This window comes from Dermacentor variabilis, chromosome 6 (assembly GCF_050947875.1).
Source record: "Dermacentor variabilis isolate Ectoservices chromosome 6, ASM5094787v1, whole genome shotgun sequence".
NCBI lineage: Eukaryota > Metazoa > Arthropoda > Arachnida > Ixodida > Ixodidae > Dermacentor > Dermacentor variabilis.
Genome location: NC_134573.1, coordinates 190,522,278 through 190,534,318, shown reverse-complemented (window position 1 = coordinate 190,534,318; position 12,041 = coordinate 190,522,278). Strand labels below are relative to the sequence as shown.

Here is a 12,041-nt window from a genome sequence, read left to right as displayed (position 1 = left end):
GTAGGGAAGACTCCGATCTCTGTGGGAGTGTGTATGAACATGATGTTACCGGTGTTTGGGGCATGGTCGACATACGTGCCAGGTGCGTCCCGCAAACAAATGCCATGAGCCCCATTTACATGAAGTGGAGCTCATGTTAACTAGCCGATAAATTTTGTTGAGTAGTGTGATGTCTCAATAGCTTTTTTTTAAATTCTACCGTTGCCGTAATGCTGCTTCTGTACTTCAACAATACGAGGTGTGACACAAAAGAAATGAGACTAAGTGTGTAGCTTGAAAAAAGAGTGGAGTTGGCAACAACTGTTTTGCTGACGTAATCCCATACACCTCCTCTATTCATGCGTCCAGTTTCGACGAAACCGATCACGCCATTTGGGAGTGCTGCGTCATTGAGTTAACATGTGCAACTGCATTCTGCCGGAAAAATGTCTGATGTAAAAACCGAACAGCGAATCAACATCAAGTTTCTTGTGAAACTTATAAAATCAGCCACGGAAACATTTCAAATAATAACCGAGGCTTATTGAGATGTAACTTTGTCTCGTGCACGTGTGTTTGAATGGCATAAGCGGTTTTCAGGGGGAAGGGACAGTGTGGAAGATGATGAACGTGCTGGGCGCCCAAGGTCAGTGATTACAGACCAAAACGTTGGCAAAGTTCGTGATGTGATCAGCGGTGACCGAAGATTAAGTGTTCATGCAGTGGCGGAGTTGGTTCACTTGGATAGGGAAGCTGTTAGAACGCATTGCAAACGAGCCAAATTTGTTGGAATCTGTTATAACATGTGATGAGACATGTATTTTTACCTATGACTCAGAATGTAAGCGCCAGTCAATGCAGTGGAAGTCTCCAGGATCCCCAAGACCCAACAAAGCATGCACGTCAATCAAAATTCAAGGCAATGTTAATTGTCTTCTTTGACATTAATGGAGTCGTAACGATTGAGTGGGTTCCCAGTGGTCAGACTGTTAATCAACACTACTACATTGAAGCACTAAAAAGACTTCGTGAAAAAATTAGGAAAAAAAGGTCACAGCTGTGGAGTGATGGATGGCTGTTGCACCAGGATAATGTGCCCTCTCACACGGCCCTATCTGTCAAGCAGTTTCTGACCAGCAAAAACATTACTGTGATAGGGCATCCTCCTTATTCACCTGATTTGGCTCCATGCGACATTGTTTTACTTCCTAAAGTTAAATCTCGCTTAAAGGGAACCCATTTTACCTCAGTTGAAGAGGTTCAGGCAAAAACGGAGAATCTCCTGAAGGGCCTTCCAAAAACCTCGTTCCAGAACTGTTGCCAGCAATGGCAGCACCGAATGCAGAAGTGTGTGGATGCTGAAGGGGACTACTTTGAAGGTGATAATGTCACAGAGAACTGATTCAGTAAGTGCAATAAGTTATAGGACCAGTCTTGTTCTTTTTGTGTCACACCTCGTAAGCACCCGTCGTTAGCGCAGGCTTATGTCAAAGAAATCCGCACGGTGCGTTGTCTGCATATGCTGTTGTGATTTTTCTGCCGATTAATACATGTGACATCGCCGGATAAGTGCAGTCAAAGTCGCATAAAGGAGAGTAATTGCGAATTTATTGATGGAAACGAGTACACTAGTCAACGAAGTCATTAAACGCATGAGTTAATAAAAGCGCATGTTAGCGCTGTATTGCCGATGCAATTCTGCTGCATATGCCGATGAACTGCCATGCCCGCTGCAGCTTTTGCAATTTTTAATTCCCCAAGGGAGCTGCTTGGAAACATACAAAGCTAAGGTCTGACTAACTTTTCAGTACTTCTTTTAATATGTTACTAGAGAGAGGTGCCACATGATATATTTAAAGGCAGAGCAGCACCAGTCAAAGTAGATGAGCGCTGGCGGCAAAGCCGGATTTAGTCCTCTGCAGTGTAAGCATAATAAGAAAGAATTCAGTTTAGTACAAAATTTATATGCAAGAAGGGACTACGTTGTGAAACAAGCAAATCACTCGGCGTGTTAAGTCTGCTCAGACAGCATCGAGGTGTGATGACTTCCCAAACGTGACGCGAACTTTTCAGCGAAAACTGGAACAAAAATACCATATGCAGCAACTATTAGCAATTCTCGCCCTGAACTACCTATTTTCTAAACACATTTCCCTAAAAACCACAATATCTAAAATGCCTTCGGGCAAAAAGAATAACGCTGTTGAAGAAGCACTTGCTTGGTATCATTCCAATAAGACACTGCGTTATTTATACCCTTTACAATCGAGGCAGGGTGAAAACCTCACAGCACAAAAGAATCAAGAATCAAGAAGCATGAAGCAACTAGCAACAGTTAAACATGTGCGAAGCCACGCATAAAATAGATGTATAAACATGAAGTGCATGACAGCTGGTGCGAGGATTCACCGGGCCACATAAAACCAACAATTTCAGTTCTTGCAAACTTCAGTAGCTTTAACATACAACACGGTGGAGTTGTGCTGCCTAGCTAGCGCAGTGCGGTAAAGAAGTAGAAAACAATATAAGCAGCAAACAGCATTCCAAACTTTAGCGAAACTCCTTTAAACTGCATGCTGCACTGCAGACGAACTTCGTCGCTTATGCGTCTAACTGTGATTGAGTGGAAAAAAACACCGACGTGACAAAGGAAAGGATGAGAACAAGAAATTTTCTGCCTAAGCGACAATCCATTGCTACCGTTGCTTCTATTGATGAGGCTTTGCATGGAATGATTAGAACCGTATTGCCAGCACATTTTCGCCGGTATTTGAGCCCCCCACCCTGCAGCAATTCTTCGACATTCCTTGAAGCTTTGGCCACCCTGCACATGTGAAGGATGTTGCCTATCTTGCTCTGAAAACGTGAATAAGACAGAGAAGCACTATCAATGACACAACAAACTACAGCGCACGGCTGGCTCCTTTCCCGTGTGTTCTGTGCAAGACCGCCACCAGTGGCGCATCAATCGGCGCGCACTACGCGTATAAAGCACGCCATAGTGGGGGACTCTGAAAACTTGGACGGGTGTTTTCGCATTTCGCCCCCATCAAAATGCGCCCCCCGTGACTGGGATCTGACCTTGCAACCTTGTGCTTAGCAACCCAACACCTTAGGCACGAAGCAACCACGACGGGTCGTTTAAACTTAGTCGCCTCGTCTACAGTCCACAAGATATGATAAACATTAGGTTGTTCTTACTGGTAAGACGCTTTTTCTTGCTAGTGGTGGAAGCGAGTGCTTGTTCTCTTTTTCTTTTGCATGAAATGCGCCAATTCAAGTTGCTTCGCTGTAGTTATCCCTGCTTTGAAAATGATTTGAATGTAGATGTGGTTTACAAGAATTATTTGTTGCCATGCTTTGCATTCGCTTTCAAAGTGTTAATCTTGTGTTGGAATACTCTTCTAAATAATTAAGAAGCGCTGCATTAGCTATTCAGATTTGGGGCGCTACAACAGGCGACGCGATGTGCGGTTTAATTCTACATTTAGGTGCGAGGGTGATATTGGTAAAGATGGTGGTGACACAAAAAAATAACATAAGATTTAAAAGCAATATGCTTTTGACTGACCAGGGAGGCAAAGTTTCAGCTATGGCGTCTTCTGATATCTCACTCGCATGCTCCTGTGAAATCATTGAAATGCTCTGCTTGTTTAACGATGGAACATGTGAAGTCCGTGCTGTGCAGACAGCGGTAAGATGCAAGCATAAAAACAATGAACCCTTGATTATTTCCTGAGTCTTATATGTGCTATGCTGGTTTGCAAGCTTTGCCGTCGCTGGCTCCTCATGTGGCCAAACCTGTATGAACCATTCACAGGCACAACGGCACACCCTCAACCTACCATTAAAAAAATATGGCATGTAAACGAAGCAAGTGCGTGCATAAGGAGCGTTGGTTCACAGGCCAACAAATGAAGCCGTTAACTGCTGGGGGCATTATAATGAAAGCGGCATACTGGCAATGAGCTCCATTTCTTAGGCAAGCTTGTTGATGCTCATCTGCGGCAATCACTTGGTGCGTAAGGAGACAATGTCGTCCCAGACAGCCGTGAAGTCGGACACATGTCCACTGCTGTCCACGCACACTGACATTGCAGCAGTAACTATCTGGGACGCACACAAGTGGCAAATTGCAAGCGCACACTTCATTCATACCTGCAGTGGATGCGGGCGTCTCCGGCACAAGGCCACAGAACACCTATACATACCTATGCACGAGGCCTGCCTGCAGTTCCAACGGCTGCCGCTAGCAGCTTTCAGTGGTGCCCCTATAGGCGCTGTGCATGGTGTATATTTATGACATTGTTACACTGAAACAGAGTGTTAATTTTACAATTGCGAGGGCAATCAAAATTGTTACAAAACTTGATTTTTTATATGCTTTAGAGATGAAACATTACACATGGTATGTATTTCCTCATGAAACAATGCCATAGTTGAAGTGGCTATGAATGAAAGCACAGTGAAACAGGGGTATGACAAGGGAAAAATAGATGTGCCTCAATTAAAGCCTGAATTTCGAATGCAGTTGTTTTCCTTGGTGGCTGCACATGTCGCACAAAAGCTTGCCTGCACTCGTTTATTCTGTGTAGTACTTCAAAGGAGTGAAATCGTTCCCTGTTCACTCGACTCCATCCAAGACACTGTTTTTGTTCCTTGATGGCTAATACTGTGCAAACAAAAATCTTCTCCTAATGCTTATCATATTACCATTCTCCTGTATAATGCATTCAGGGCTTGAGGGTGCTAATAAGTAGGATGGTCGGTGATAGTTTTGTGCACTGCACAGAACTCTCTCCGCTCCTCTGCAAAAGTATTGGAATCTCAGTGAAAAGGGCACAGACATAGATCAGCGCCATGTAAAAAAAAAAAAAAAAAAAACAGTTATCTGGTGACTGGACGTTCCCACTCACTAAGCAGTGCTGTCATCAACTGCTGAGCTAAATAATAGTTTCATACAGATAGCAGAGAGCCTGCAAATTCACTGTAAGGAGAGGCCGACCTTGCTTCCAACTTTTTGACATCTGTCGCATTCTGTGTGGCTTATTGTGGTCCAAAAGACACAACGGCTGTTGGTTATGTTTCCTTATATGTCATAACTAATCAGGAACTCTGGCAAGAACAATAATTTCCCACCTAACATTTTTCATCACATCTGCGCATAACTAATAGCAGTGTCACACAATCACTATCGATTGCAACCGGGCATTATCCGGATAGAGCTCCATTCAGATCAAGTGCTGCTGCATGGTCAATTTCAATAGTGATCTTGCTCAGTTTGGATCCAGACTATCGCAATCTGTGCATTGCAGTTGAGCTACGTAATCACGATCATAGGCTGACATCGTGGGCTCTAGTACAGTGTGCTAGAAAACGCTAAAAACAAATAAGACAGGAGAGTTTGCTGTTGGGCTAATTGTTACACGACTTCGAAAGTTAAAAACAGTGCCAGGTGTATTTGTGCATGTCTCACCTATTTTGTCCCGACTTTCTTGCTGTTTTTAACAGCCTAATAAAAGCACCTAAAAAGCTCCTTATAAACAATAGTGTGCTAATGATCCAAATTTGCTAATATTTTTCACATCTGCACTTGCAGTCATAACACCATAGAGAGTTGCAGACAATCAGTAGACAGAGTGGTTACTTGCCTAAACCCAATCTGAATGATTGGACCGTGCAGCAGCGATCATTGTCAATCGCTCCCTATCACGATCAAAAATGACCATGTGACACCCATCATCTGTGTTGTGCATCTGTTTTATGCAAGGAAGCTAACACGAGGAGATGAGAATGCACACTTTAAGGGATGCAGGGCAGCAGAGAATTCCCAGAGTTGTTTAGGAAAGGTGCAAACTTACATTGGCCAGAATGCATTCCTCCATTTGCTCTTGAAATATGAGTCTCACGTGTGTGTGAGACTATTCACTTGGGACCAAAATGTGCAGAGCAGCAAACATGCAGAAATTTGTGAAATGCTTATTGCATGAGCAAACTCGTGATGTTCTGAGCCCCCAATTTTCTATGCACAAAGAAAAAAATAAAAATAAGCGGTGCATCCATGTTTTAGGATCCTTCAGGAGGCATTGTGTGTCGCCTTGTCCTTTTCGTGGTCTGTGCTATACAACCCAAACATTATGAACCGACAAGCCCAAATTTCCACCATCTATTAGAAGTTATTGGCGATGTTAATACGATTAGCAATCTATCTTATGATTGGTGCATAGTTGTGGATATGTTTTATAGGATGATTATTCTGAAAAGAGGCATATATACCAGTGACACACTCAGTGACCCAAGTTGGCCGCATACCCAATGACCCAAGTTTGTTGTAAAAAGATTAGGCATGGATGTACTCACATACACACATGCACGCGTGTACTGCGCAAACTGGGTCAAGCTCCAGGGTGTCTACCAAGTTGACATTTCCAAATTCAATGAGTCTTCCAGGTTTTCCCTGAGTGCCTTTGCAAATCCCTGAGTGACACAGAACTTTGTTTTATGTCAAAATGGGCTGAAACTACGTCGCCCGATGCTGTCACTCTCTAAGCATGTAAAAAAAAATCACTTAATTTAGTTTGAATACTACGGAGTAGTGTCTATGTTATTCAAGAAGAGAATAGAAAGATGTGTTTAGTAAAATACACAGCAAATAAAATGTCTTCGAAAAAAAGTGCAAATCGAGTCGGACATCCTCAAATACGAATAAAAAGGAGATGCATACGGAAGCAAATATTTTAGAATATGAGCTATTTCTATCAACTGATAGCAAGCTCAGTGGTATGAGGCTCCAACTTTGTCACAATTGAGATTCTCCCTCAACAGCTCGTAAGTCAACTTCAACTGTCCTGACATACTCTCAGCCCGCGCACGACGCCTCAGTGTTGTGTTTCACTGCTTTAAAGAGTTTATATTGGTTTGGATGAGGGACGCTTGCATCTCGGCATCAGCCAACACCTTTATTTTCAGCTCAAGCTCCTTCAAAACGGCGGCAGCACGCTTACTTTCCTGTTCATTCCTCAATGTGTAGGTTCTTTCTGTTCTTGTCCTCCTTCTGCCACTCGTTCGCCCCACGGACCATTTGAAGCACCTTCTTGGTCAGTTGCACAGTCCAAGTCTGGTTTTTCGAACTCCCTAGGGGCTGCGAAAACATCTGAAAAATTGACAAGTTGGAAAAAATAAATGCATGTCATTTATTGCCCTTAAGGGCTCGAACCGCCACAGGCACAGTCGAAAACGCTCTGAAGGCCTGTTGGTACACGTATTAGGCATATCAGTGCTCGTACTGTAATGGGAGATACCGGATGCGTGCATGTATAATTAAGGAATACATACTGTGTCCCATGGCAATAGCCCCTTCCCACTCTTGTTATGCTTCACCAAGTAACATTTTTGTAAAGAGGAGAAGCTGACTTTCAGGAACCGGCAATGTGCAACGCATCATGCTTCTCAAGATTCTAAGCCAATCGCGAGGAACACAAAGGCGTAGTCGGTGCCATTGCCGACAGCTGTGAATTCTTTCAATGAAAAACATGGCACCCAACGGCAAGAAGCTTAATAGCGAACGTCGAAGAAGCTAGGTCTAGCGTTGCCGCAGTGGTGGCTACGGCAACGTATCTGCGTGCGAGAGCGCCGGTTAGAGGCAGCGAGGTAATCGAAATGGCAGTGGTGGTGGCTTTGACTAATGCCGTTTCGGACCTGCGGTCACAGCGAAAAGTCTGGAAAATCGGACGGCGAAGGGTTCTTGCGTCTGAGATTTCAGATGTTCCGATACATTGACACTATGGTGGTGCTGTGAAGCCGTCCAAATTATCGGGCATTCGGAAAGTCAGTCATTGACTGTACACTAGAAACTCCTCCAGCCGAGGACAAGGTGTCAATGACGATTCATTACAGTTCCTTTCGACTTTCGACCCTTTCAACAAAATTACCGCAAGTTTTCCCTGATAGAGGCACAAATTCCCTGAGTTTTCCCTGAGTTTTTCCAGACTACTCAAAATCCCTGAGAATTGCCTGTTTTTCCAGTTGGTAGACACCCTGAAGCTCCCAAAGAATGCTAATTGCATTAAAAAATATGAATGTGTTGATTAGCTGTAAGCTAACCAGAATTACTTTGCTTCCGAATGGCTACAAGACGTTGACTGAAATGTCTAAGTTGGTGTTCATTTCCCTGTAGGCCAGCTGCTCGGGAGGAGCCAGCACAAGCTTCTGAGAAAGCTGCTGTAGAATCTGCAGCTGAGAAGCCTCCTGCTGATAAGAAACCATCTGGTGGGTACAATAATGAAAATCCATTGGAACCCGAGTCTGCAGAATCAGAATAGTAGAGATTTGTGAATTATTTACACAAAGTGTAACAGTTTAATCACAAGACTGCAATACTACTTACCATTACCTGCTTTGTGCAACAGTCTGCACTTCATATTTACATTGAAGTGAAAACAAATGTGGCTTAAAGGTGTTTGGTAAGCAGTAAACTTTGTTAGCTAAAGGGCAGTGTACTTTTCACCTTCATGCCTGCCTCACCTGCTGCAATGAAAGCATCCTTGTGGGTTTTTCATTTTATGAAGCACAATCTGATTTCAGGAAATATTATAATCAAAGTTCAGTTCAAAGCTTACAAGAATATTTTACAAGTGTCACTGAATGTTATATATAATTCCTTAGCTGTTACCTCTCTCAACTTTTGCAAAGGGGGGCAGGCATCATAGGAAAGTACATTTAAACCTCAGTATAAGAAACTTATAACAAAATTCTTGACGTAACGAAGTATTTACCTTTTTATAACTTCTTGTTTATAGAACACCATGTATCTTGAAGCTCAATATAATGAAGTGTGTTTATACATGATTTCAGTATAACGCAATGTCACTGCCCCTGCGAAGGAATATCTAGGCAATAAATGGCAATTGCCGCGGGAACAGATCTTCACATGGTTGTATTACACTGTGGCTGCTTGCAAAGACACCTGTGCGCCGTGCAACAAGTGCACTCAGCGACAGAGAGTGGCCACCAAAGCGCAGCAGTATAGCAGCAAGACCATCTTGCCGTCAAAGTTCTTATAAAGTAAAAGTGCAACAAGATCCTATTGCAAGCCATATGCTGTTGGTGCAATGGAAAGTGTGCAAGTATGACCCAAGAAGGATGGTGGCTTGATGGGCACTGTCTCCTGTGTGAGGTAATCTGCGTTGTGTGCAAAGGTGGGACACCCGAGATGGTCTTGGCTTCATGTGCACTGTCTTCCAGCCATTTAGTGCTGGAGGTTGCGTACTCTTGAGTTTTGGAGGCATGCTGAAGCCAGAGGTTGAGGAACCATCAGCTACCCTTGGTCTGCACTCTTCATGATAGTGTCGGCCCACTGTAGGCAATACTATAAGCTGTAGTGTCGAAGCAGACACAAAAGCTTCTCACGCTTCACTTCATACAATCAATATCAAGATATCGTCAACACAGCATGAAACCGTATCTTTGGTCACTGATGCTCAAATTCAACAAATAGATATATTTTTTCTTATTGAACTTAATTTCCTCCGATTATCCGATAATTTGAAAAATTTTATAACACCTTCTGCAGAAGAAAAAGCCACTGGTGACACAAGAGGTCAAATTTGAATATAATGAAATTTCGTTATAACAAAGTCAAGCATTTATTCTATTGACTTCGTCATATTGAGGTTTAACTGTACATCCGCATTTAATGTTTAGAATGTTTGACGATTAGCTTGTTACAGTTTTGTAACATACAGATTGTTTTAGCCATTTCACAAAGTAAGTTTTACTTGAGTGCTGCTTATTGCAAAGGAACAGCTCTTAATACACTAGGATTAGCTGGTGCATACTCTGTAATGTATTTTAAAGTATGCATTTCTTTTTTTGCAAGTTATATTCTATTTGCTTATGAGATCTATGTTTTCCACTGAGATTAAAATCTTGAATTCGGCAGTCGTTAAAGTTGTGGCAAAGGTCACATTGATTTCCACACTTTGGTGAGCAGCTTCAAGAATATTCATTCACTGTTTTTCAACTGATTGTGCTAATGCATGACTGCATGGACAGCTTCTGTTTCTGCAGGCGATGGCAAAGTCAAAACATCCGGGAGTGGGTCAGTGGCCTCAGCACATAAAGCTGATGATGCCAAGCTGAAGAAAGAAGGTACAGCAGCCAAGGTAGATGAAGCAACTGCCAACACTGCAAAGGCCTCTGCAGGGAAGAAGCTGGAGCCTGTTGGCGAGAAGAGCAAACTGCCTGAGGTCACCAGTAAGGGTGCCAACACCACTACAACCGAGGGAACGAAAGGAGATGTTCATCCTGCTACTCACAAAGTGGGTGCCAACAAGGCACCAGATAAGCACAAGGGCACAATGGCTGAAAAGTCCTCTTCCCCTGGTGGCAACTGGGAGCCAGGCATGCCAGCCAGTGGAGCGTCGCTTCACTTAAGTTCTAAAGATGGGTCACACTCGGCAACAATGGCTGCTGCTTTGAAGCCACTATCCCAGGCTCCCACGAAATATGCCAGTGACACCATCGTCAAGAGCAAGATGGGATCACAAGACTTTAATGAAGGGACCTACCAAAGCCACCTCAGCTCCCACCGAAGCTCAAAGAATGAGAGAGGTGCTGGAGCAAGTTCATGGAATGATGTTAGCTTGTTCTCAAAACAAGATGAAGACAGTGGATCAGCAAGAAAGCGCGACGATGACCGTGGAGGCTCGTCGTCTCTGCTCGCAGGTAGCAAGAGCAGCATCCCAATCATCCAACCCGTAGTTCAACCCTTGTTCAGTTTGTACAGCTCTCCTTACAGCTCAACCTGTGGGTCGGCCAACAATGTTTCAGGCTCTGGCCAGCCACCTGCGGGGCCTTATGTATTTGGTCCAAGCTACCCCAGCTACCATGCAGGACCATTTTACCCAGGGTGTCTGCAACGGCCTTCTCTGGGCTACAACAGGCCACGGATGCTCCTCTACACTGGATCCACACAGAGGCAAAAATCTCTGGGGTTGAAAAATGTGCCATCTCTTGAAGAGTCAGAAGGTGACATGTTCACAGATGACCCTAAGCCAGCAAGAAAGACAAAGGGTTTATCTCAAAGCAGTTCTGACAAGATGCGAGATGATGATGGTGCTGATGACAAGTATGCACTGCGAAAAGATGGTATGGATTACAAAGTGAGTAAGGCTGGTGCTATCAAGGAAGAAGTATGGAAGACAGGTGACGAGGAAAGGATGGAAGATAAGAAGAAGTCAGCAGGGGAGGAGAAGACAGACAAGAAAACCACTCATTGAGATACAGCAGCAGATCAACAAACGCTGGAACCAGTGGCAATATTTATAGCTAGTACCTGTGTGTACGAGGTTGACAAGCAGTGCTTGAAAAAAGCACCATGTTTCGGTGTCCAGACTTTGGTACAAATTGTTATGGACTGAATGAGTATCAAGCTTTTTAATTTCGCTGCATAGTGCCCCACTGTCCACAACTTGAGAAATTTGCTTAGACATAGGTATGTGTGCTGCTTCAATCTCTGCTTTCAGACTCACTCAAGCTGCAGCAGGCTCAGTAGTAGATGCCTAAGTGGTCTATGCAAATTTACACGCTGGAAATTGCAAACACCCTTCAAATATGATGCTGAAACAAACATGGAAAAGGAACATGGTGATGTTTAAAAAGTGTAACTTAATTTCTTTTTTTTTTTAATGGAAATTGGTACATAGCTTTAGACTAAATAGTTGATGCTTTTGAGAGAGTGGCTGAATAAGTGGAAATTGGATAAAAGCTGCATAATATTAAAGTGTGTCCAATTTTGGCTCAACTCTTTCATTACTGCAAGAAAACGGTCATCTTTTATTGTTCTCGGGAAAAAATTATTTACCACTACAAATAATATCCCAGCACACATTGGAGCATAGCATTGTGCATAATGAAATGCTCTTTCCAAAAACATATGTTGCCACACAGAAAAAGATTACTTGGTAAAACATAAAAATTCTACAAGGCACCATTTTTGTTGCGAGTTGATAAAAACAACAAAGAAACCTGATATCTACAAAACCGTTAATATCAGAGGAAAT

General features: G+C 43.2%; 1 protein-coding gene across 6 annotated transcripts in view; it reads left to right on the top strand.

Annotated features, from left to right (window-relative positions):
* LOC142585997 (uncharacterized) overlaps window positions 1-11,777 on the top strand; it is a 51,630-nt gene extending 39,853 nt beyond the window's left edge. For 5 of the 6 annotated variants that reach the window (XM_075697191.1, XM_075697187.1, XM_075697190.1 and 2 more), the window contains 2 exons: window positions 8,156-8,247; window positions 10,033-11,777. In XM_075697191.1, the coding sequence (XP_075553306.1) occupies window positions 8,156-8,247; window positions 10,033-11,258 (1,318 nt within the window). In that variant the 3' untranslated portion in view covers window positions 11,259-11,777. The remainder of the gene's footprint in view (window positions 1-8,155; window positions 8,248-10,032) is intronic. The other variant, XM_075697188.1, reaches the window with a different exon arrangement.
* Window positions 11,778-12,041: the final 264 nt, after the last annotated feature.